General features: G+C 48.2%; 1 protein-coding gene across 1 annotated transcript in view; it reads left to right on the plus strand.

Annotated features, from left to right (window-relative positions):
- LOC141049265 (unconventional myosin-X-like) overlaps positions 1–26351 on the plus strand; it is a 105982-nt gene that overhangs the window by 64588 nt on the left and 15043 nt on the right. The window contains exons 26-37 of the mRNA XM_073545519.1: positions 224–347; positions 556–802; positions 881–976; positions 1819–1912; positions 2070–2125; positions 3043–3185; positions 3512–3706; positions 3791–3948; positions 19616–19739; positions 20772–21069; positions 21942–22149; positions 25408–25544. Of these exons, the coding sequence (XP_073401620.1) occupies positions 224–347; positions 556–802; positions 881–976; positions 1819–1912; positions 2070–2125; positions 3043–3185; positions 3512–3706; positions 3791–3948; positions 19616–19739; positions 20772–21069; positions 21942–22149; positions 25408–25544 (1880 nt within the window). The remainder of the gene's footprint in view (positions 1–223; positions 348–555; positions 803–880; positions 977–1818; positions 1913–2069; positions 2126–3042; positions 3186–3511; positions 3707–3790; positions 3949–19615; positions 19740–20771; positions 21070–21941; positions 22150–25407; positions 25545–26351) is intronic.

Here is a 26351-nt window from a genome sequence, read left to right on the forward strand (position 1 = left end):
CGTCTTGGGTCGGTATGTGCACAGTTCCTGTTTTTCTCTTGCATGGACTTGCGATATTGACTTTTCTGAGCTCATCTAGTTTAGTGGCCACAGAAGAGGTTTTTATTGTTACTTTTAGTGTTTTGCTTGAGCTTTGCAGGAAGTGTTTGTGCTGAGATTACAGAATAGTCATGAAAAGCTCCCAGTGTGGACGACTGAGGTTTATTCAATATTTTTCTTGTAGTTCTTGGACAGTGATGAAGAGGCAGACAGCCATATTGACACCGATGAAGAACTGATGACTTCACGTGTCACGCTGTTTAATGGAGGCGGCCCCCCCTATTTCCACAGTTACTTGTATATGAAAGGTAATGCATTTAATCATTGAAATTTATACATTTCCTTCTTCTTTAGAAGAAGCTTTCCTCCAATGATAAGCTGAACATGGGGTGTCTTGCTGCTTAGCCGTCCCCCACGTGATCTACTGCAATCTGTCGAGGGGCCTAGTTTTAAGTTTTCCAGCAGGATCAGAGAAGCACTGTACTGCTGTCCTTCATATTGATCTTGTCCTTCCAGCTGGCGGCCTCATGAACATGTGGCGACGTCGGTGGTGCGTCCTAAAAGACGAAACCTTCATGTGGTTCCGGACTAAACAGGAGGCTTTGAAATCAGGCTGGCTCTATAAGAAGGGAGGTGGGATGTCCACATTGTCCCGGCGCAACTGGAAACGGCGCTGGTTCGTGCTGAGAGAGTCAAAGCTGATGTACTTTGAGAATGACAGCGAGGAACGACTAAGGGGGACCATCGACGTCCGCAACGCAAAGTGAGTCTCTGAACGGCTGGAGGTATGGTTCGCACATTACAACCTGTGTGTGTCTGACTCCTGTCTGCTGTGATTCAGAGCCATCATTGATATTCATGAGAAGGAGAACGCTCTGGATATCGTCACTGAGGAGCGAACCTATCACATTGTGGCCGAGACGCCTGAAGATGCCAGGTAAGGGTTTCATCGTAACGTATGCAAGATTTGGGGCTGATGCACCAAGAATAGTGTTTTGCACTCTTTATGAAGGGTGTGTTGGAATAAAATGTGCCAAAATCGTTAAAGCGTGCACCTCTTGATGAATTTGGTGCATCACTCAGATGGTGTGCGTCTGCCTCCGAAGCATACTCCGGGTGTGCACTGGGCTACGTTTCTGGTGTAACTTATGCCACTTTTCTAACTTATCCCACGTTTGTGGCATAACTGGTAATGAATTTGTTGGGCCACATTAGGCCAAGAAAATCCAACTTTTCAAAAAGTTAAGAGTTTGCAAAGAGTCACCCAGAGTAGCAATAACTTTTGTGCAAACCGAGGAATCGGCCCGTGAATGTTTCAATTCGTCGTCACCAATTTCAAGATCTTTGTTTGCAGTCAATAAGCAGAACCCTCCTTCTTTGGATTCAGGGAATAAAATTCTTTGTATAAATTCTCATTTGCTACAAATGTATTCAGCCCCACTCCAGATTGAAACCTATTTACCTACATTGATACTTTGTAGCAAACCATCAGGACAGGTCGGAGCCTTGTGTCGCTGATGCCTACAAAGGATTTTCTTCACCGATACGTTGCAATAAAACGCAATCTATTTAATCATTAATAGCTGACATTTACTGACTCCATGCTGAGGTCTGAGGTGGTGAGAAAGTGAAGCACAAAGCACATTAGTAAGGTGCAGAACTTTTTCCTATACATTGGGTAATTTGGGACCCCTCGTGTTGTGACTTATTGGCTCCCCCAGCAGTATTGTGGGCCAGGAACACTGATCCAGAACAGTTTCCTCCTCTTACCTCTTGCAGCGGCTGGTTCAATGTCCTGAGCAGAGTTCACAGCGCGACCTCCCTGCAGCTGCGAGATATGAGGGATGAGCAAGCCAACCCCAAGAATGCTGTGGTAAGTGTCTTTGTGTGAGTCACTCCATGTTCCCAGGAGTCTCGATTCCTTCATGTCTCCCGCAGAGAGGACAGCGTTGCCCCGTGAACCCGTCTGTGGTCAGACATTATCTGTCTCCATCCTGAGACCGGTCTTTTCTTCTTTTTGTCTCCTGCAGGGAACCCTGGATGTGGGTCTTATAGATTCTGTCTGTGCCTCGGACTGTCCTGATCGGTAATCGCTTATTTTCCATTAAGAATGCTGAAAATTGCCAAATCCATTACCCTTGTAGAAAAAAAGTTTTTCAGCCAATACTTTGTGTATAATTACATACATTTGTCCCGGGTTAGAAAAAAAGTTGTTTTCTTCCATAAACGGTGTCAATGGGTTGTCTGTTTTTACAGCTCAGCTCCATTGATGTAAAATAGGATAAGATGCAATACCACATACAGCCTGTGAAGAGGTGTGGTGCTGTTTCTGGTAGAAAGTAGCTGGAGGCTGTAGGGGTATTCTATGATTAGACCCATGTACACATGTAAAGGAAGTAGGGGAACCCCGTTAAAGAGAACCTGATTATATATATATATATATATATATATATATATATATATATATATATATATATATATTCTAATATAATTTTTAACCTGTTGTGTAGCACTGTTCTCCTGAATCCCGCGCTGTCTTTCTTTCATTCCTGCGCCTCTCCATTCCTGAGATACGGCCACATCTTCCCTGTATTTAAATCTAGTCTTAGAAACCCCTAGATTTATGTACAGAGGCCATATCTACAGGAACAAAATAAAAACAACGTAGGATTCAGGAGAACAGCAGTATTTACACCTGGTTAAAAAACAAATATCAGACGATATCGCATTTGAATTGTGATTTGTTATACCAGCATTTATACCAAAGTAACCCCACTTTCCATGCAGAAGACAACATGCAATTCTATTGGAGGCCACTAGAGGGAGCTCAGTGCATATGGATTTATTATCGAATTCTAGTGGTGGCTGCATAAATTCTGATATTGAGCTCCCTCTAGTGGTGGCTGTATAAATTCTGATAGTGAGCTCCCTCTAGTGGTGACTGCTGTTAGCCAGAATTTTAAAAATCCTGTAATCTCATTCAACTCTCTTTCTTTTCTACAGACCAAATTCCTTTGTGATAATCACTGCAAACCGGGTCATTCACTGCAACACGGATATTCCGGAGGAGATGCATCACTGGATCTCTCTGCTCCAGAAACCGCGCGGAGAAGCCAAGGTGGATGGACAGGAGTTTCTGGTGAGAGGTAAATGAATCGGAAACATATATGGTAATTGGTGGCTGCAAAAGAATGTTTTAAGGAATTTTTGCTAATCAATGGCTGAAAGAATATTCTTGCCTGCGGGCCAAGTTTTGGGACCTATAGCCCTATGAAAACTCTTCCTGCACTTCTGCTCAGTCCTAAGCGTTATAGTGAACGGATCTATACTTTTATTTACTCACCCATGGGGCAAAAATACAGTACATCATATAGCACATAGCTTGCTCTTTGATTGCTGCTCGTGATATTTTGGCTGCAGGGGGCAGTGTTGTATGTAACATAATATATTGCTCGTGTTCCTGCTCTGACAGGTTGGCTCCATAAAGAAGTCCAGAACAGCAGCAAAATGGCATCGCTCAAATTAAAACGTCGCTGGTTTGTTCTGACCCGAAATGCTCTAGATTATTACAAGTCCTCCGAGCGGTCGGCATCCAAACTGGGCACCCTTGTCCTGAACAGCCTGTGCTCTGTGGTGCAGCCGGACGAGAGGACTCACACGGAAACAGGTGCAGTGACCAGATCCCTCCAGGGGTGCGCCGCCATCGTCCACTCTGTACTCCCACCCATAACATCAATACTTCTATCTGCAGGATATTGGAACATTGTCGTATACGGAAGGAAACATTCCTACAGATTGTACACAAAGCTTCTCAATGAGGCCATGAGGTGGGCCAACGCCATCCAGGGAGTAATAGACAGCAAAGCCCCCATAGAGACCCCCACCCAGCAACTCATCCGGGACATCAAGGTGAGTGCGAGAGATCCAGTAATGACTGCACCAGCAGAATAGTGAGTGCAGCTCTGGAGTATAATAAAGGATGTAACTCAGGATATGTAATGTATGTACACAGTTGCTGCACCAGCAGAATAGTGAGTGCCGCTCTGGAGTATAATACAGGAGGTAACTCGGGATCAGTAATGTATGTACACAGTGACTGCACCAGCAGAATAGTGAGTGCAGCTCTGGAATATAATATAGGATGTTTCTCTGGTGTTACGCTTTTTTTATTGTCTGATAAAACTCTTTTTAACCCCTTCACGACCTTTGACGCCACGTAGGCGTCATGAAAAGTCGTGCCAAAACGGCCCATGACGCCTATGTGGCGTCATGACTTTAAAGCCCCCCCTGCGGGTCGGGTGACCGGGGTCACTGAAAGGTCACCTGACCCGTGCACAGATGACACCTTAGAGTTAACCCTAGGGGGCGTGGTTTAAACCCCATGTGCCTACGATCGCTCTGATGGCTGTTAAAAGTGAAACTGCCAATCAGAGCGATTGTAATATTTCATCAATGAAATTTGATGAAGTATTACAAATCCAACCATGGCAGATGCTGAAATAGCATCGGGCATGGCTGGAGACACTGAACTGACCCCCCCCCCAACTGACTGCCAGTGCCGATCGGCCGCCGCCACCATCTGACGGCGCTGATCGGCAGTCGCTGTCAAAATCTGCCCTCCCTCCGATCACCCCCTCTCACCCTCCACGAGGCCTCCGAACTCCCTCTGGCCGTCCGGTGTCCCGCCGTCCCGGATCATGGGCGCCGCCATCTTGGAAAATGGCAGGCGCATGCGCCGTGCGCCCGCCAGGAATCTGCGACGCTGCAGATTCATTCATTTATTTTGATCACTGTCACAGTGATCAAAATAAATAAAAGAGTAAATCACCACCCCCCTTATACGTCCCTACCTATGGGGGTGTTAATAAAATAAAGAAAATATTTTTTATTTTTCCATCAGGGTTAGGAATAGGGTTGGAATTGGGGATAGTGTCATGAACTCATTTTCTGCTCCATCAGTTGAGAGTTCCCCTTCCGTTCTCCCTCTGGTGGTGACAGGAGGTAGTGCGGTTTAAGCGGTAGTGATCTGCCACCTGATGAGGAAGATAACAATTGGATCTCTGGAGTTTCAGACTGGATATAAGACAGCCAATGCCCTATTAGATTGGCCTCTTTTTTGCTCTGTCTCAGAATATTTCAGAGTGCGGATATAGGTTTAGAAGTCTAGTGACTTCAGGGTTAATTTTGCTATCAGAAGTGTTGGACAATATTTTTGTAGGTTTTTTTTTTTGGCAGATTGCAGACAGTGTCTTTCCTTTTCTGTCCTTTTTAGTTAGCCAGGCCCCATCGTTTGCTCAGCCTATTTTCCTGCCTTTGTTTGTATTTTCATCTTTTCACCGTCAATACATGTGTGGGGGCTGTCTATTCCTTTGGGGTCTGCTCTGGGGCAGTTTTCCTCTTTTCCTGCTTTAGGCTTATGTAGTTCTCCGGTTGTGATGAGGCGTCTAGGATCAACGTAGGAACGCTCCACGCCTGCTTCTAGTTGGGCAGTTAACATCAGGGATCTGCAATCTGCATAGTTACCAACTTCTCTGGTTTTCTGAGACTTAGATTGTTGTCTTGTTTTTCCTCCTCTGTTTCCCATTAATAACAGGTTAGGGCTGGGATTGGGGTTAGGGCTGGGATTGGGGTTAGGGCTGGGATTGGGGTTAGGGCTGGGATTGGGGTTAGGGCTGGGATTGGGGTTAGGGCTGGGATTGGGGTTAGGGCTGGGATTGGGGTTAGGGCTGGGATTTGGGTTAGGGCTGGGATTGGGGTTAGGGCTGGGATTGGGGTTAGGGCTGGGATTGGGGTTAGGGCTGGGATTGGGGTTATGATTAGGGTTGGGTTTAGGGGTGTGTTGGGGTTGGAGATAGAATTGAGGGGTTTCCACTGTTTAGGCACATTAGGGGGTCTCCAAACGCGACATGGCGCCACCATTGATCCCAGCCAATTTTGCGTTCAAAAAGTTAAACAGTGCTCCCTCCAATTCGAGCCCCGATGTGCGCCCAAACAGTGGTTTACACCCGTAAAATTGCAAAACAACTTTGGGGGTCTAATTTATCCTGGTACCCTTGGGAAAATAAAAAATTGGGGGCTAAATAATTTTTGTGGAAAAAAAATATTTTTTATTTTCACGGCTCTGCGTTATAAACATCTGTGAAGCACTTGGGGGTTCAAAGTGCTCACCACACATCTAGATTAGTTCCTTGGGTGGTCTTGTTTCCAAAATGGGGTCACTTGTGGGGGGTTTCCACTGTTTAGGTACATCAGGGGCTCTGCAAATGTAACATGACACCCGCAGACCATGACGTTGGTATTGTCAAGTATTTACCTCGTAATGGGATATTACCCCAAAACCCCCCCACCGTGACCATAAAATGACCACCCCCAACCCGGCGCCAACTAATACACAGACACCGGTATTTCTTTTTGGAATTTTATGGCCACAGCAGCCTTTTATTATAACAATAAACACTGTATCATAAACAATACAATGAATTTAACCCTGGAAGGGAAGGAGAAGTCCTTGAAGCCAAAAGATCGTGGTGAAATAGTACAAATATCGTGGACAACCCCCGACCATTTGCTCCCAGCCGTTACCCCACAGGCTCGGGAGCACCAGCACACCAATAGATGTTGTCCACAAACTCCTTGGGGATCCGCCCTCTTCCGACGGAAAACTCCCCATCCACCTTTCACCAGATCACGACCAGCATACCTTTAAACGAAGGAGACCCTACCCAGAGAGTCTCCCATACCAATTTCCACCGACTTCAAGGACTCCCCCTCCCCCAAAACCGCCACAACGAGGGGCCTTTGAACACCTCAATGACCCGAGACCCCCACAACCCGCCAAGCGACAGCTTAATCTATACCCTCCTGAAGGGCGAGGGCCCAAATATCGGAACCCACTGCATTCAAGTGAATCCCGTCCGCCAACCAGTAATCGCCCTCACCCTTCTCCAAATCAAAATGTCGCACGGCAACTCCCCCATTTTTAACTATAAAAGCGGACACCGCTCTGTTAACCTTGATCCTTGCCCGGTTGACCTTCTCCAACGATCTCATTGACCGCCAACGCCTGCGTGGCACGATCTCTGACCACACAATCGTGACTTCCCGATAAGTCACCCACAACCGCAAGCAATCTTGCTTAATGTCCTTGATCAACTCCCGGAAAGGACGAACAGCCAGATCATTACCCCCAGCATGAATAACGAGAACATCTGGTGCCCGGTCCAAACGAACACACTTGTGAATTTCCGGCAACACCCGACGCCACACCAGGCCCCAAAAACTGATCCACCGCACCACCACCGCCGATCTGGAAATTCCCAACTGCCTGCCGTCGGTCCTGACATCGGCTCTCACCGCTCCCCAGTAAACAAAGGAGTGACCAAATATCCAAACCAGCAGCGGTTCCGTACCTGAAACACAAAACGACACTCACAGAAACATATCGCAAGAAAACGCTCCAATACTTGCAATATTTAGTCAACCCCATGGACCACACCAACCGGACACACCTCCTGCACGCCAGAGGGCCGAACATAACTCCGATAACGATTAGACCTCCACCCTCCTATACACTGTATGAAAGAGGGACCCAAACCACGCTCGGCTGCCTCAGTCGCCGCACCAATCCGAAAAGAATGCGAAGCAAACCTAGAATCGTCCAAACCCAAACACCGAATTGACTTCTTAAACACCGCACCAAACTGATATCGAGACAGACTTCCCCCGTCTGCGTGACACAACAAAGATCCGCCCAGACTAGGACGAAGATCCCAAAATCTACGCAAACACTGAGCCGGGCACATTCCGGAACCAGAGACAACCCCCAACACAACTCGACGGCCTTTCCCAGCCTGGTCCGTTTTCGACCTCCGTAGCCAGAATTCGACGCCCTGAGTGGTCAACGTCACATCCCTGGCTAACAACCCGCCCACAGACTCTTTATTGTGAGACACAAGTTCCCCGATCCGCAGTGCCCCAAAAAATGCAAAGGAAAAAGCCAGCCGAAACAACTCAACCTCATAACCATCCGCGCATACCGATTCCAGGACCAAACCCAATTGCTCAAGCATATTAAACGACACTGGCCGCCGTAAATCACCCCCCCCCCCCCCCCCAAAAGCGGTGAAAACCTTTCGCCGCCTGTCTAACCAAAAACATTTGTCAAATCCCTGTGCCCGCGCAACCGAAAACCGAAAGACAATCCGGCCAACAAACGTGTCACCTTTGCCCGAGACCAACCTTCGTTTGCGCCCTGCCCCAACCATGACAACAGACCCTCTTGCTCAAGCCTGGCCCCACTGGTGGAGCCAGCCGTAATGACCTCTTCCCACGCACACCACACATTCCGGTAGGCCTCCCAGGTTTTTGGTGCCAAAGACGATACGATCAGTGACTCCGCGGCTCGTAAGCCACCCTCCACAATTCCTCTGGACAAATCAGACCCTCGAACTCTGCCTCCGGGGCCAAGGAACGAAAACGATCCCACTGTAAGCGAGAGAGTCAGCTATCTCATTCTTCACTCCAGGCACATGTGTCGCCGTCACATGCGCATTCAAAGACAAACATGCTAGCACCAACTTCTGCAAAACCCTGACCACTGGAGGGGATGATGCAGTAAGACCATTAATCGCGCTCACCACCCCCATGTTGTCGCAATTAAAACGAACGCGCCGTTTCCGAAACTCCTGACCCCCACAAATGAACTGCCACCAGAATCGGAAAAATCTCCAACAACGTGATGTTACGCACCAACCCAGCCGAAACCCAAGCGGCAGGCCACTGAGCGGCGCACCATTGCCCTCCAAAATAAGCACCAAAACCGAATCCGCCTGCCGCATCCGTAAACAAATCCAAAGCATCGTTGCAGACCACATCAGCCATTACCAACGAACGACCGTTGTACTTCACCAAAAAGGACTCCCAAACCTCCAAGTCGGCCCTGAGCTCCGCCGACAATCTCACAAAATGATGGGGAGCCCGAACCCCCGAAGTAGCGCTAGCCAGCCTACGTGAAAAAACTCGACCCATCGGCATTACCCGACAAGCGAAGTTAAGCTTTCCCAACAGCGACTGAAGGTCCCTCAATGATATTTTACGCAACCGACGTGCGCGAACAACCTCAGCCCTCAAATCATCAAGCTTGTCTTCCGGCAACCGGAATTCCCATTCGACCGTATCGATGACGATCCCCAGAAAACGCAAACACGTACCGGGGCCCTCAGATTTCCCGGGTGCCAACGGAACCCCGAACCGATCCGCCACCCACTCAATCGCCTTCAAAATCCTGAGACAACGCGAAGAGTCCGCCGGGCCAATACACAAAAAATCGTCCAAATAATGAACTATCGAATCACAACCAGAAACATCGCACACGACCCACTCAAGAAAAGAACTAAAAGCCTCAAAATACGCACAAGACAAGGAACAACCCATAGGTAAACACCTATCTACAAAAAACCTGTCTTCCCAGAAACAGCCCAACAACCTTACGCTGTCTGGGTGAACCGGAAGCAAACGAAAAGCGGACCCAACATCAGTCTTAGCCATAAGGGCCCCACGACCACATTTCCGGACCCAACCTGCCGCTTCATCAAATGAAGAGTATACCACTGAACAAATCTCCGGATCGATACCGTCGTTAACCGACCTCCCCCGTGGGTAAGACGAATGCTGAATGAGCCGAAACTTATTGGGCTCCTTCTTCGGAACCACCCCCAACGGGGAAACGACCAAATTCGGAAAAGGAGGAGACACGAAAGGGCCCGCCATGCGCCCCAATGAAACTTCCTTTTGGATCTTCTCCGAAACAACTGACGGATGCTCCAACGCAGAGCGCAAATTTTTTAAAACAAGCAGGATTTCAAACGGAGGATCCGGAATCCAAAAACCCTCCTGAAAACCAGAATACAACAGCTCCGCTCCTACCCTATCAGGGTATCTATTTAGATAGGGGACCATCCTTTCCAGATTCACTGGAGTCTCCCCCTTGCGAATTACCCCCCCAGATTTGGACTTCCCTTTCTTAAAACACTTTGATGCCCCATGTGAAGTACCGTTGCAGCTTGAGCAGAGGTGTTTAAATTTACAGTTGGCCCCAAACTTAAACTGGCCGTCATTAAACTGCCAGCACACCCCCGCCTTGTGCGTTCCCGACTGCCCTTGACCCCCGCCACCCGTAGAGCCGGCAGTCCCGCTATTCTGGCTGGTGCTTCCAGCCCCCCCAAGAAAGGAACTCCCAGACTTATTTTGCGCTATCACACGCATCCACAAGCCAATGTCTTTTTGGTCCCAGCGGATAGCCGGACGCACAGTTTTCCTCTAACGAAACTGCTCGTAATACCGCAGCCACGCCTGCCCGCCATATACTCTATAAGCCTCCCCAATAGCATCCAAATAACAAAATAACGCTGAGCAATTATCAGGGGCCTGTTCCCCAATAACACTCGCCAAAATAGCAAACGCCTGCTGCCAATTTACAAATGTCTGAGGAATCAAGCGCCACCTCCGCTTTTCTTCCTCTTTCTTTTTGCTATCCTCTTTCTTACTTTTGTCCAAATTAAACTTCTCAAGAGGCAATAGCGAAAATATTTCAACATATTCATCCTTCCAAATCCGCTCTTTCACCTCCTTTTTCAAATGGGCCCCCAACAAACCCTCAAAACACACATACACCTCGCCATGCGCCCGATCATCCAGATGCACACGACACTCCTTTTCCTTCTCGGTTTGCACCGACACCGAAACCGGCGTACTGACACAAGAGTCTGACGCAGCCGCGCCCTGACCCGCCACCCTGTGGCCCAACCCACGCTGCAACCGGCGACGACCCCACAAAACCCTGCTCCAAACGTAAAAGCAAGCTACGCACATCCGCCAACACATCACATACTCCCCCAGCCGACCCTGAACTGCTAAAACCAGCCTCAACCCCACCACCCCCGGACTCTGCTAAGGGGCCCCCCCACCACCACAGACGAAGACAAAAGCGGGTGACAAACAGGGGACATAGACGCATACTCACCGGGCTGCGAGGGGGCTGTGTGCCCTCCAGCCGGAAATCCTGGATCCCCAGACAACGCCTCGTGGACCTCGCGCCTCCCGGCGGCGAACTCGCCGCCTCGTTGCTGCGGCCCGAACACCCCTGCAGACTGAGCCGGGGTGGGAGGCCTGAACCCCCCGACGGAACTGGGCCACGACACCCCCACAAAAGAAGGCTCCTGCCTCCCCCCGCCGAGAGTCAATTCAGCCACGCCATCGCGAGGCACCCGGTCGCTCAGGGCCCCCCACGGCAACTGGGAGCCCGACAGCGTCCTCCGCTCCAATCTTCTGGCAGCCGGCACAGACTCCGCCGGGCTGCCCTCCGGTCCCGCTGCAGTCATAGGACTGTGGCACAATCTCGGGGGGTCAGAGGCGAGCACCGCTGCAGGGGCACCTCAGCAGCACCCCCCCACAGCCAGGGGGACGCGACCCGGCTCGGCCCTGCCGCCTGGCAGGCCGCTACTCCACCCGCGGCCGAAACGCCCGCCGAAGCAGGCCGCGCGGCTCGTCCACCACCGCCGCGGCCCCCCGAAGGACCTGGTGCCGCCGGAAGTCGGGCGCGCGCCGGCCCCGCCCCCTTCCGGCCACGGGGCGAAGGTCCGGACGCCGCCGCAGGGCCTCGCCGCGTGACTGGATTCCTCCCAGGCCGCGCACCCCCGGACGGGGAAGGCTGCGTCGCGCGGCCTGGAGGGTCCCGGGAGGGGCTCCGGCGGCGACGCGAGGCCCGTGGAGCGGTGTCGGGGGACAGCCGCTCTGGAGGCCGCGCCCGCCGGGGCCTCCGTTCTCTCACCTCGGCCTGCCCCGTCGCTCGGTGAAGCAGGCCGGCCACCTGCGCCTCCAGCCAGCCAGGAGGCTGCCCTGCCGCTGCCGCCCGCAATCTGTCCAGGGCATGGTCCACCCCCAACATCCCGGTAAGTTCTGTGGGACTGCTCAGGAGCTGGGACAACAGGAACAGAGGGCGGGCACCCCCCAGACCCTGCATTAAATACCCCCTAGCTCCCCCTCCCCTTTATCCCTTCACCTTCCCTCACTAACTTCCAACCCCCCGTCATGTTGGCCTCCGCCCACGCCTCCTCTAGGGGGTTGGGAGGCTCACTCCGGCCATTTCTTTCCATCAAGTCGGCATTTCAAAACGTCACTACTTCCCTTCCGAGCCCCAACGTGTGCCCAAACAGTGGTCCCCCCCCCCTCACATATGGGGTACCAGCGTACTCAGGACAAACTGGACAGCAACTTTTGGGGTCCAATTTCTCCTGTTACCCCTGTGAAAATAAAAAAAAGTGGCCTAAAAATCATTTTTTGAGGGGGAAAAAAAATGTTTGTTTTCACGGCTCTGCGTTATAAACTTCTGTGAAGCACCTGGGGGTTCAAAGTGCTCAGTATGTATCTGGATAAGTTCCTTAGGGGGTCTAGTTTCCAAAATGGGGTCACTTGTGGGGGAGCTCCAAAGTTTAGGTACACAGGGGCTTTCCAAACACGACATGGTGACCGCTAACGATTGGAGCTAATTTTCCATTCAAAAAGTCAAATGACGCTCCTTCCCTTCTGCGCCCTGCCGAGCACCCAAACAGTGGTTCCCCCCCCACATATGGGGTACCAGTGTACTCAGGACAAACTGGACAGCAACTTTTGGGGTCCAATTTATCCTGTTACCATTGTGAAAATAAAAAATAGCGGGCTAAAAAAACATTTTTGAGCAAAAAAAATAATTATTTTTTATTTTCACTGTTCTGCGTTATAAACTTCTGTGAAGCACTTGGGGGTTCAAAGTGCTCACCACACATCTAGATAAGCTCCATGGGGGTCTAGATTCCAAAATGGGGTCACTTGTGGGGGAACTCCAATGTTTAGGCACACAGGGGCTCTCCAAATGTGACATGGTGTCAGCTAACGATTAGAGCTAATTTTCCAATCAAAAAGTCAAATGATGCTCCTTCCCTTCCGGGCCCAACCGTGTGCCCAAACAGTGGTTTATGACCACATATGAGGTATCAGTGTGCTCAGGAGAAATTGCCCAACAAATTTTAGGATCCATTTTATCCTGTTGCCCATGTGAAAATGAAAAAACTGAGGCTAAATAAAATTTATGTGAAAAAAAGTACTTTTTTTTTTTTTTTTTTTACAGATCAATTTGTGAAGCACCAGGGGGCTCAAAGTGCATACTATGCATCTAGATAAGTTTCTTGGGGGGTCTAGTTTCCAAAATGGGTTCACTTGTGGGGGAGCTCCAGTGTTTAGGCGCACAGGGGCTCTCCAAACACGATATGGCAACCGCTAAATATTCCAGCATATTTTCCATTCAAAAAGTCAAATGGCGCTCCTTCCCTTCTGAGCCCTGCCGTGCAGTGGTTTATGACCACATATGAGGTATCGGTGTACTAAGGAGAAATTGCCCAACAAAATTTAGGATCTATTTTATCCTGTTGCCCAGGTGAAAATGATAAAATTGATGCTAAAGGAAAATTTATGTTGGAAAAATTAAAATGTCCATTTTTCCCTTCACCCATGACAGCACCACATGAGAGAGGGATCCGCCCCGCCAGGACAGGAACCTACTGAGACATAAGGGGCGGCACCTCTCCCCCGCTTCAGTTGGGTTCCTGTCCTGGAAGGAATCCCACTGTGGCGGTGCCTGTCATGGGCGAAGAGAAAGAAGACCCAGGCCCGTCCCGGCGCGGGAAGAACAGGTAGCTTACCTGTAGCGCCGGCCGTCGGGTCCTGGAAGCGCAGTCCCCGGGGTCCCTGGGGCTCCGGGTTCGTGCGGGCGTGGATGGGATCCCGGTGGCTCCGGGAAGCCCCCACCGCGCCGCCCTCCCCTCGCGCACGCCGCATCTCGATCCCCGTGGCAGGGGAGAGACGCTGGCGTCTTCCGGCCGCTGACGTCAGCGGCGCTTGGAATGCTGGGTGCACCGGCTGACGTCAGCAGAAGGCGACGGTGTAATGGCGCCGGGTGCGACGCCGGCCGGCTTTCTGAAGCGCTGGGCCGGCGGTCGCAGGGGGGAGGGGAGGAAGACGCTCACCAGGCGGAGGCATGCAGATTTAAAGGGGAAGACAGCGGTAGATCGGCGGTGCAAGATGGAGTCCGAGCAGGAACGTTCAGCGTCCCTGCCTCCCTCACAGCCCTCTGGCAGAAAGCATGGAAGCCATTCAAGCAGCAGTCGCCCCAGCCGCAGGTCGGGGCACTCCTCAAGGTCCAAAGAGCGCGGGTCAGGTGCTCCGACGCAGCCTCCAAATCCGGTACCCTTGATTACGGGTGGTGAGTGATCTTCGTCAATGTCAGCAGTATGTTAATAGGGGGTTTTTCTATTGTATGCTTCACCCTGTAGGAAAGGCCCAGAAAAGCAGGAAGCAAGAAGAACAATAGGGATTGTGCTATATGTAAATCTCCCCTAGCAAGAGACTGGCAAAAAGATCTCTGTGCTTCGTGCATTCAGCGAACTATGGCGGAGGAAGCACCTAGTTTCGCAGCCAATCTAATATCTGCCCTCAGGTCAGAAATGGAAGGCTCAATTAAGTCCTTATTGAAAAAAGGGAAAAAAAGCAGGAAGGATTTCCCTAGTTCCCCCTCAGATTCCGCATCAGTATCATCTCAGGCGGAAAAATCATCCTCCTCAGACTCCTCAGATAGTGACACAGGGGGTAAGCCATGTTTCCCTGTAGAAGATACAGATGCCCTCCTAAAGGCCATTAGAACCACAATGGGCCTACAGGAAGAAAGGGCGGCCAAAACCCTAGAGGACGTCATGTTTGGGGGGCTTCAGGAGAGGAAAAAACGAACCTTCCCAGTAAACGCGAAAATCCAGGCGCTTATTGAGAAGGAGTGGAAAAAGCCTGAAAAATCGGGGGCCCTTCCATCCGCTTCTAAGAGGCGATACCCCTTTGAATACAAGGATACGGAAATATGGGACAAAGTCCCAAAAATAGATGCAGCGGTGTCCAGGTCTTCCAAAAGGTCGGCCCTGCCCTTGGAAGACGCAGGGGTTCTTAGAGACCCGCTAGACAAAAAAGCGGACTCATATTTGAGGCACGCATGGGAAGCAACAGCAGGAGGTCTTAAGCCGGCGATAGCGGGCACCTGCACGGCACGCTCCCTCATGATCTGGCTGCAGCAGTTAGAAGAGAAGCTGGCGTCAAGGGTCCCAAGAGAGAAGATCTTATCAGACATGTATCTCTTGCACGGGGCAGCGGCTTTTCTGGCAGATACCTCGGCGGACTCTATGCGATGAACAGCCAGAGCAGCGTCACTATCAAATGCTGCTAGACGCGCGTTATGGCTTAAAGGCTGTCCGGGTGACCTTCAGTCCAAGACCAAATTGTGCTCTCTCCCCTGCGATGGCCGATTCCTGTTCGGCAAGAACTTGGATGATATTCTGGAGAAAGCAGGCGATAAGAAAAAAGGCTTCCCCAGATTCCCTATGGATCAGAGGAGACAGCCCTTTCGGAGGGGAAGATTCAATAGAGGACGTCCTCCCGCTGACAGGAGAAGATGGGAGGATAAAAAGAAGAAAGAATCAGGGTTTATGTTTGGTGGAGGCACCTCCACCTCCAAAAAGTCACCACAGTGACGCCAGTATTCCAGTAGGAGCGAGATTGGCACTCTTTTTCCAGGCCTGGGAAAAGATCTCCTCCAACACCTGGATTCTGAGCATCCTAAAAGAAGGCCTGAAAATCCCCTTTATTCGTCAGCCAAAATCCGTGGTCGTCATCACACCTATCAGGAAGATGACCGAAGAACAACTGGCCTTAGAAACAGAAATCCTGAGCCTGATAGACAAGCGGGTACTGTCCGAGGTGCCACGCTTACAGGAAGGAAAGGGGTTTTATTCACCCCTTTTCCTAATAAAAAAACCGGATCAGTCGTTCAGGACAATCATAAATCTCAGACGCCTCAATCTATGGATAAAGAACCCGACCTTCAAGATGGAATCAGTAACTACGGCAGTGAAGCTGCTACATCAAGATTGCTTCATGGCCGTAGTCGATTTAAAGGATGCGTATTACCACATCCCTATCCATCCAGATTACCAGAAATACCTGAGGGTAGCGCTTTATATTCAGGGCACACTAAGGCACTTTCAGTTCAGGGCTCTTCCGTTTGGCATATCCATAGCCCCGAGGGTCTTCACCAAGGTCATAGCGGAAGTGACAGCCTTTCTCCGGATTCACGATACGGTCATAATACCATACCTGGACGATTTTCTTATAGTGGGCAGTTCAGAGGACCACTGTACAGCACAGCTGACTCAGGTGATCAACACCTTGCAAGAGTTAGGGTGGATAGTCAATTTCAAAAAATCAAAATTACAACCCCTAAAGAAACAGACCTTCCTAGGATTTATACTGGACTCAGAAAGGCAAGAGTGTCTGCTCCCAGAGTCCAAGATAGAGAAGGTGCAAAATCTGGCCTTGGCAGGCCGAAACCAACCATGTATGACATTAAGAAAAGCAATGTCCCTGCTAGGTACCCTAACATCCTGTATTCCGGCGGTCAGGTGGGCTCAGTTTCACACCCGGCAACTCCAGTGGGAGATACTAAGAGCACAAAGATCGCTAAGAGGGCGTTTGGAAGGAAAGCTGGAGCTTTCCTTAAAAACCAGAGACTCTCTCAACTGGTGGTTGAACGAGACAAATCTGACCTTAGGAATACCATGGGACAGACAGGCGACAGATATAATTTTAACAGATGCAAGCTCCTCGGGGTGGGGGGCACACCTAAGGGGCCTCATAGGTCAGGGTTCCTGGACACCTCAAGAAAGGAAGGCATCCTCCAACCTGAGAGAACTGTGTGCAGTGGGCAAGGCCCTAAACCACTTCATTCCGCTACTCCAGGGTCAAGATGTACGCATCATGTCAGACAACAAGGTAGCAGTGGCATACATCAACCACCAAGGAGGGACAAGATCACACTCCTTAATGGAAGCAGCAACAAACATTCTGAGCAGGGCAGAGGATCACCTACACTCCGTGACAGCCCTACACATAAAAGGGGCAGAAAACATAGAGGCAGATTTCCTGAGTCGCAATACCCTGAGGCAAGGAGAATGGGCACTAAACCGATCCATTTTTCAAAAGTTAATTCAGCTTTGGGGGGAACCGGTGATAGACCTCTTTGCAAACAAGCACAACAGGCAAACAGAAAGGTTCTGCTCTCTAAACCCAAGGGAAAACCCATGGGCAGTGGACTCATTGCACATCCAGTGGAACTTCAGACTGGCTTACGCGTTCCCCCCAGTAGCTCTGATCCCGACTGTGGTAAGAAAAATCAGAAACGATCAAGCCAGGGTGATTCTAATAGCTCCATTTTGGCCAAAAAGGCCCTGGTTCGCTCTGCTACGGAAGATGTCCCTCTCCGATCCTTGGGTTCTGCCAGAAATCCCGGACCTACTAGCTCAGGGTCCAATATTACACGCTCAGGTCAAAGGATTCCATCTGACGGCGTGGAATTTGAAAGGTCGCTTTTAATAGATAGGGGGTTCTCCCCTGGGCTGGTGGCCACTCTGCAAAAAAGCAGGAAACCGGTGACTACTAACATCTACGGCAGAACATGGGATAAGTTCCTACAGTTCTTGGGTAAGCCGTTAGGGAAAGAACCTCCGATTAGTGACATCCTAGAGTTCTTACAATCTGGGTTGCAGATGGGGTTAGCAGTAAACACACTTAAGGTTCAGGTGTCGGCACTAGGGGCGCTCTACAATTGCAAACTGGCATCAGATAGGTGGATAGCCAGATTTATTAAATCCTGCCATAGAGCTAGACCTATTCCAATACCTAGAATAGCCCCCTGGGATTTAAACCTGGTGTTAGAAGCCCTTACAAAAGAACCGTATGAGCCATTACATCAGCTACCCCTAAAGTTTTTGACCCTAAAAACGATCCTGTTAGTAGCCCTCACATCAGCCCGCAGGATAAGCGACTTACAGGCTCTCTCAGTAAATCCTCCTTATACGCAAGTCTTTCAGGATAGGGTAGTGTTAAGAACAGACCCCAGTTATCTGCCCAAGGTAGTGTCAGATTTCCATCGGGGTCAGGAAATTGTTCTTCCATCCTTTTGCGAAAATCCAAAAAATCTGGGGGAGGAAAAATTCCATAGTCTGGATGTTAAAAGAGCTCTTGTAGAATATATATCTGCCACTAGCCAGTGGAGGAGGTCACAGTCCCTATTCGTAGCTTTTCAGGGTGCCAGGAAAGGCTATGGGGTTTCAAAAGGGACTATTGCTAGATGGATCAGGGAAGCCATTAGTGTAGCCTATTCAGCTAGTGGTATCCCGATTCCTGACGGCATCAAAGCTCATTCCACCAGAGCCGTGGCGACCTCCTGGGCTGAAAAGGCAGAGGTATCAATCGAACAAATTTGTAAGGCCGCTACCTGGGCCTCACCTTCAACCTTCTTTAAGCACTATAGATTAAATCTATCCTCCTCTGCTGACTTAACCTTTGGTAGAAGGGTGCTGCAAGCGGTGGTCCCTCCCTAAGGTGTTTCGAAGTCTCCAAAAATCTCTCATGTGGTGCTGTCATGGGTGAAGGGAAAACCACCATGGTTACTTACCGGTAGCCGGTTTTTCCGGAACCCATGACAGCACCCGTACATTCCCCCCCTTTTTCACTGTATGGTGTGCACAATTAGTAGGGTGTTTTGAGTGTTGTGGTGTTGGATAAACATGTAACTAACCGGGAAGTCCTCTCAATGCTCTGTAACCCAACTGAAGCGGGGGAGAGGTGCCGCCCCTTATGTCTCAGTAGGTTCCTGTCCTGGCGGGGCGGATCCCTCTCTCATGTGGTGCTGTCATGGGTTCCGGAAAAACCGGCTACCGGTAAGTAACCATGGTGGTTTTTTCCCTACACGTTGCTTTAGTTCCTGTGAAGCACCAGAAGGGTTAATAATCTTCTTGAATGCAGTTTTGAGTAGCTTGAGGGGTGCAGTTTGTAGAATGGCGTCACTTTTGGGTATTTTCTGCCATATAGACCCCTCAAAGTAACTTCAAATGTGAGGTGGTCCCTAAAAAAAAAAAATGGATTTGTGAATTGTGTTGAGATCGCTGGTCAACTTTTAACCCTTATAACTTCCTAACAAAAAAAAAATTTGTTTCCAAAATTGTGCCGATGTAAAGTAGACATGTGGGAAATGTTATTTATTAACTATCTATTTTGTGTCAGATAACTCTCTGGTTTAACAGAATAAAAATTCAAAATTTGAAAATTTTTTGCCAAATTTCTGGTTTTTTTTCACAAATAAATGCAAAAATTATCAACCTAAATTTACCACTAACATGAAGCCCAATATGTCACGAGAAAACAATCTCGGAATCGCTAGGATGCGTTGAAGCGTTCCTGAGTTATTACCTCATAAAGGGACACTGGTCAGAATTGCAAAAAATGGCCAGGTCATTAAGGCCAAAATAGGCTGGGTCATGAAGGGGTTAATCCTTTTATTTAGTGACAATCTTACAATCTTTCTTCTGTGATTGATGTTATACTGCCACTCAGTGGTGACGTTTAGGTACTGCATATGTCATTCTAATTCCTCATCCCTTTCTATCAGGAGAACAGCCTGAACAGTGAAGCTGTTGAACAGACTTATAGAAGAAACCCAATATTACGTTACACTCAGCATCCCTTGCACTCGCCACTTCTACCGCTGCCTTATGGGGACGTCAACCTCAACTGTAAGTATTCTCCGTGCTCTGCACATTGGGGAGAAGCAGCAGACGAGGAGATGAGCCGTCCGTTCTGCTCTTCTATACAGCAGATGACCGGTTTCCCTAACAAATAGGACTTCATGGAGGCCCAAAGGGAAACTTTAGGCCTCCACTGGGAATAGAAGTCTATAGGAGGCTGTGCGTGACGTGTGCGCTGGGAGTATTTGGCAAGAAAAAAGTAAAGAGCACGATGTGAAAAGAGATGGTAATAATAATGGTACGTTTTTATGACTGACCCTCTGTTATTCCTCCTGGAAATTCTTAACTATACAATTGGGTGTTGCCTTTCAATAAGCCTAGCCTCTCCACAGTCTGGGGGTCCCATCATAGCTGATGGACCTTCTTGTCAAGGAATTGGTGACCTCCATTTGGAAATTTAAACATTGTATGTCCAGGAGGAATAACAAAGGAAAGGCACAATGGCATTATAAGAAAATGCGCTCTAGATCGCCACCCTTGTCTGTGGGTTTCATCTGGTATTGCAGCTCAGTCACATTTGTACACACTATAGGTTGAAACAAGAGCGCAATAGGGTCTTATCCGGGTAAACTGTATGTAATATTGAAGTTTTATACTCACCCTTTCCAGGAGAGAGTCAAGCCTGTATAGTCAATATGTCAGCCTGCTGCTCGTCCAACGGTCCACATCGGTGACCGCCACATAAATTCTTTGGAATAAATTCTTGGACTTTTAGGTGCACTGCCAGACAGATTTCATATCCAAACTAGGTTGATGAATTAACCCTTTATTCCCTACGCGTTTCGAAGTATAACACTTCTTCCTCAGGGGATGACACCTGAGGAAGAAGTGTTATACTTCGAAACGCGTAGGGAATAAAGGGTTAATTCATCAATCTGGTTTGGATATGAAATCTGTCTGGCAGCGCACCTAAATGTCCAAGAATTTATTCCAAAGAGCTCAGTCACATTGAAAGAGAGGCCCCCAAGTCCACTGTCCACAGCCCACCGTAGGTTGAGTATTGTCCTCACTTTCTTACAGTGCAGAAGGAGAAGGGTTACACCACGCTGCAGGACGAGGCCGTGAGGATCTTCAACTCCCTCCAGGAGATCGAGACCGTCCCTGACCCGGTGCCCATCATCCAGGGCATCCTGCAGACCTGCCAGGACCTGAAACCCTTAAGGGATGAAGTTTACTGCCAGCTGGTCAAACAGACCAATCACGTCCCCCAGCCGAGCAGCGCGGACAACCTGCGCCACTGGCAGCTGCTCTCCTGCATGAGCTGCACGTTCCTGCCCGGCCGAGACATCCTGCGCTACCTTAAATTCCACCTTAAGAGGTAAAGCTGCAGTGTATATGCTCATTTAACCTGCACTATATGGAGAAAAGTATGTGCCCCCTCCTGGAGCTTTTCTGACCTCCTGTTCCACCTCCATAGACCTTTTAATATGGAGATTTCACGGCTTCTGCTCTTCTGGGAAGGATTTCTACAAGATTTTGGAGATGTCTGTGGGAATTTTTGTTCTCTCATCCAGAAGAGAGGGGTCAGACTTAGATTTTGGGGGGAGATTGGGCTCATAACCTCCATTATAGGTGATGGATGAGGTTGGGGTCGGGGCCCTGTGCGGCCGCTCATGTTCTCCTCCATGTCTGTATGGACCTCGTGCACTGGGCACAGTCATGGGGGCATATAAGGGTTTTCCCCAAACTGTTCCCACAAAGCTGAAGCTACAATTGTCCACAATGTCTTGTGAAGATGATTAAGATTTCCCATCACTAGAGCTGAGGGTCCGCGGCCACCCCCTGATAACAGCACATAGCATTATCCTCCTCCACCATCTGCACAGGGGGCACAATGTAATCAGGGGGTAACGTCCTTTTGGAATCACCAAACCCAGACTCCTCCGTCAGCCGCAGATAGAGAAGTGTGATCCGTCACTGCACAGAACACGTCTCCTCCAGAGTCCAGTAGTGGTGGCGGCTTTACACCACTCCATCCGACGCTCGGCATTGTGCTTGGTGATGTACGGCTGCATGGCAAGTGCTGGATGTTATACAATGCGAACAATTGAGGTGATAAAAAAGCTGAAAGGCAATGATTAAAGAAGCAATACTTTTCTCCATGTAGTGCGTATGTTACTGTTGCTTAGTGGACATAGGTGGAGTTTGTGTTTCCTTGTCGGGCCCTTCTGACCCGTTGTCCTCTTGCAGGGTGCGGGACAGCTTTCCTGGCTCAGAGGTTGAGCAGTTCGCTCATTTCATTGCTGACGCTCTGAAGAAAACTAAATGTAGAGAGCTGGTCCCGTCACAAGAAGAGATCTCTGCGCTGCTGTCACGCAGCAACATGACCACAACGGTCTACTGTCATGGCGGAGGCTCCTGCCAGATCAGTATTAATTCTCACACCACGGCAGGAGAGGTAATGATGGGGTGAAGGGACTGCTGCATTGTGTATCGTGGGTGAATGAAATGCTGCCCAAATCGTGAAATGTCTGTTTTTTATCGGCCATCCTAATTATAAGTGCCATGCGGTATGTAACCTCAGTGCTGCTGCCACCACCATACATTGTAGGGACACTTAGAAATATACCGCCATATAATACACTAGTATTACCATCCTATAATGACCCAGTAGCTGCTCCACTTTTCAAGCAATCTAATAACATGTCATACAGCGCCTACATTACACCGCTATACAACAGCCATGGTGGTCACAACCCAGGTAATGTGACGCCCCCATCCCTTGTGTAACATGGCGCCAGAACCAGCGACTGCTGGGGCCCCTCTGTGCCAGGCTTACATTAGCAACATTAGCCATACGTGTGCGCACTAAATATGGATGAAAACTGTCACTAAATCTTCTCTTTTTCCAGAAAGTGAATTAATTTTTTTTTTTTTTTTTTTTTTAAAAAGCAGACACATTTGGTATCCACGTGTGTAACCGTCTGCAGAGCTAAAAAGCCAGAACATTAATGCAGTGCGAAAAACATCTTCACGAAAAAAATGTAGAAATGGAAAAATCTGTTCTGTGATAAAAAGAAAAGAAAAAAAGTGGTTTGGTACCGTGTTAGCCAGTAGAAAAAAATATATAAAGTGCTCTCAGAGAAACAAAATAGGAATCTTGTGGGTATGATACCTTTTAATGGCTAACAAATAATAGTGAATGTTGTTACAAAGCAAGCTTTCGGGACTGCTTATGTCCCTTCATCAGGCTGATATGACAAAATATTTGAAGAAACCTTATTTATATACAGTTTAAAGCACAACATTTCAATAAACAAACAATGAGCTTGAAGAGAGAATCCTTAATTAGGTAAGATCAGATGGGTAGTGTGAAAAGTTCTGAAGATCAAAGGGCTACTTGGAGGAGATAGCTCAGATATGGTAATGGGTCATAAAACCTTCTGACAAATTGAGTCCTGTGTGAATAGAATCAAAGATAGTAATTGATTTATTCTCCCACACTCTCCAATGCGTCTGTGATTTAAAATTGCCCTTTAAAATGACAACTTTCATATTGTCTATGTTGTGTCCTGGATGACAGAAATGTTTGGCCACAGGTAAATGGGTTTTTTTGTCTGTAATTGTATGACGATGAGACCTCATCCTTGCTCTCAGTCTCTGTCCTGTTTCTCCAACATACAGGCTACCCACAGGACATATATTGCATAGAATTAAATACACCACATTGGAAGAGGAACATGTGAATGTCCCTGGGATATTATAGTCCTGCTGTGTGTTGGGAATTTGGATTTTGTCTTTGGTCTCTATATGAATGCAGGTTTTGCATCTTCTCCCATTGCAAGGATATGTTCCTCTTGGTGAATCAGAGGGCATTGAACTTCGGATAATGATGTTTCTTAGATTGGGAGGTTGTCTGTAACATAGCAAGGGGGGGTCTTTGAATAGTGTTTTTAACCGGTCATCCTTGTGTAGGATATGGTGAAGTTTCTTAGCCATTTTTCTGAGTATTTCAAGCTGTGGGTTGTAGGTCACTACCAGAGGTACACGATGATTTTCCTCTTTTTTTTCTGTATTGAAGTACTTGACTTCTAGGGATCCTTGTGGCCCTAACGATCTGATCATCAATGGAGGTGGGATGGTAACCTTGATTTAAAAATGACATTTTAAGCTGGGTTAGGTGTTCATCCCTGTCCTTGGGACTGGAACAGATACGGTTATATCTGAGGGCCTGGCTGTAGACAATGGATTTCTTAATGTGTTTAGGATGGAAGCTGTCCCATTTGAGGTATGTGGGACGGTCAATTGTTTTCCGATATACTGATGTTTGGAATGAACCATTTTGGATTTTTATGGTGGTGTCTAGGAAGTTGATTTTTGTTTTTGAATGGTCTAATGTCAAGTTTATGGTTGGATGAAATTTGTTGAATTTGTCATGGAAATTTAGAAGTTCTTGTTCAGGCTCAGTCCAGATTATTAATGTCATCAATGTAACGGAAATAGGCAAAGGGTTTGATGGAGCAGGATGCTAAAAAGTCATTTTCCAGTTTAGCCATGAAGAGATTAGCGTACTGGGGTGCCATTTTACTTCCCATAGCGGTGCCGGTGCGTTGTAGGTAGAGCTCCTCACCGAAAGAGAAAAAGTTGTGTGTGAGGATGAATCTGGTAAGTGCTATTACAGACTTGGAGGGGATCCCATTGGCCTCAAGAAACATTTGGCAGGCCGCTTAAAAAGAAAATAAGCTCACATTAATAGTGATGAGCGCAAGTGCTTGTTACCCGCATATGCCTAAGGTGCTCGGGTCTGCCCCGCGTATGGAGGGTGCTCGGGTGACATGTTGGGTGTCCCAGCACTCATCACCAATCATTAACCCTAAAATGGTAGCAAAAACAGCTAAATCTATACCTCAAGATATGAGCCCTTGTGCAGCTCGATCGACCAAAAAGAAAAAAAAATGGAATGGCTCTTGGAAGGAAAACTATAAAGTGACGATTTGGGGCTATCATAAACCTGGAATTGGCCCTGAGCTGTTTTATTTCTTAATATATCTTTACAGCAGGTCACCACTAGAGGGAGCTCACTATATACAGATTTATACAGCCACCACTAGGGGGAGCTCACTACATACAGATTTATACAGCCACCACTAGGGGGAGCTCACTACATACAGATTTATACAGCCACCACTAGGGAGAGCTCACTACATACAGATTTATACAGCCACCACTAGAGGGAGCTCACTACATACAGATTTATACAGCCACCACTAGAGGGAGCGCACTACATACAGATTTATACAGCCACCACTAGGGAGAGCTCACTACATACAGATTTATACAGCCACCACTAGAGGGAGCTCACTACATACAGATTTATACAGCCACCACTAGAGGGAGCTCACTACATACAGATTTATACAGCCACCACTAGAGGGAGCGCACTACATACAGATTTATACAGCCACCACTAAAGGGAGCTCACTACATACAGATTTATACAGCCACCACTAGGGGGAGCTCACTAAATACAGATTTATACAGCCACCACTAGGAGATCACTATATACAGATTTATACAGCCACCACTAGGGGGAGCTCACTACATACAGATTTATACAGCCACCACTAGAGGGAGCAGATTTAAATGATGTCCATGTTAATTTTATCTTTGTCCCTTTAAAGCCAAGTAACGATTATGGGGATTTATATTATTGCAGGTGGTGGAGAAATTAATTCGTGGCCTGTCTATGGATGATAGCCGTAACATGTTTGCCCTTTTTGAACGTAACAAACAAACAGACCGGGCGGTGGAGAGTCGGGTTATTGTGGCAGACGTCCTTGCAAAGTTTGAGAGGTTAGATTTTTCTACATTTTTTACGAATGGTGAATCCAGTTACTTAACGGTTTACATGGGACTGCAGCTGTTCCCCCTTCAACTGGTATAATAATAATCAGTGGTTTTACATAGGGGAAGATGTTCATTTTTCGTACATTGAGATTAATTTACAAACCCTGATAAAAAGTCTGCACAACTTAAAATGTTAATCACCTGTGCAAGCTCTATATATATCAACTGGGGAGTGCTTGGGAATTTTTAGCTCTGTAGCCTACTGAATTCTGAATAAAGTTCCAAAGATTGATACGTACTTATGCTACACTAGAGTTTAAACTGAGGTATGTACATAGTGACTGCATCAGCAGAATAGTGAATGCAGCTCTGGAGTATAATACAGGATGTAACTCAGGATCAGTAATGTATGTACACAGTGACTGTACCAGCAGAATAGTGAGTGCAGCTCTGGAGTATAATGCAGGATGTAACTCAGGATCAGTAATGTATGTACACAGTGACTGCACCAGCAGAGTAGTGAGTGCAGCTCTGGAGTATAATACAGGATGTAACTTGGGATCAGTAATGTATGTACACAGTGACTGCACCAGCAGAGTAGTGAGTGCAGCTCTGGATTATAATGCAGGATGTAACTCAGGATCAGTAATGTATGTACACAGTGACTGCACCAGCAGAATAGTGAGTGCAGCTCTGGAGTATAATACAGGATGTAACTCAGGATCAGTAATGTAATGTATGTACACAGTGACTGCACCAGCAGAATAGTGAGTGCAGCTCTGGAGTATAATGCAGGATGTAACTCAGGATCAG

This window comes from Dendrobates tinctorius, unplaced genomic scaffold (assembly GCF_039654945.1).
Source record: "Dendrobates tinctorius isolate UK_male_01 unplaced genomic scaffold, ASM3965494v1 ptg000143l, whole genome shotgun sequence".
NCBI classification, from domain to species: Eukaryota; Metazoa; Chordata; class Amphibia; order Anura; family Dendrobatidae; genus Dendrobates; species Dendrobates tinctorius.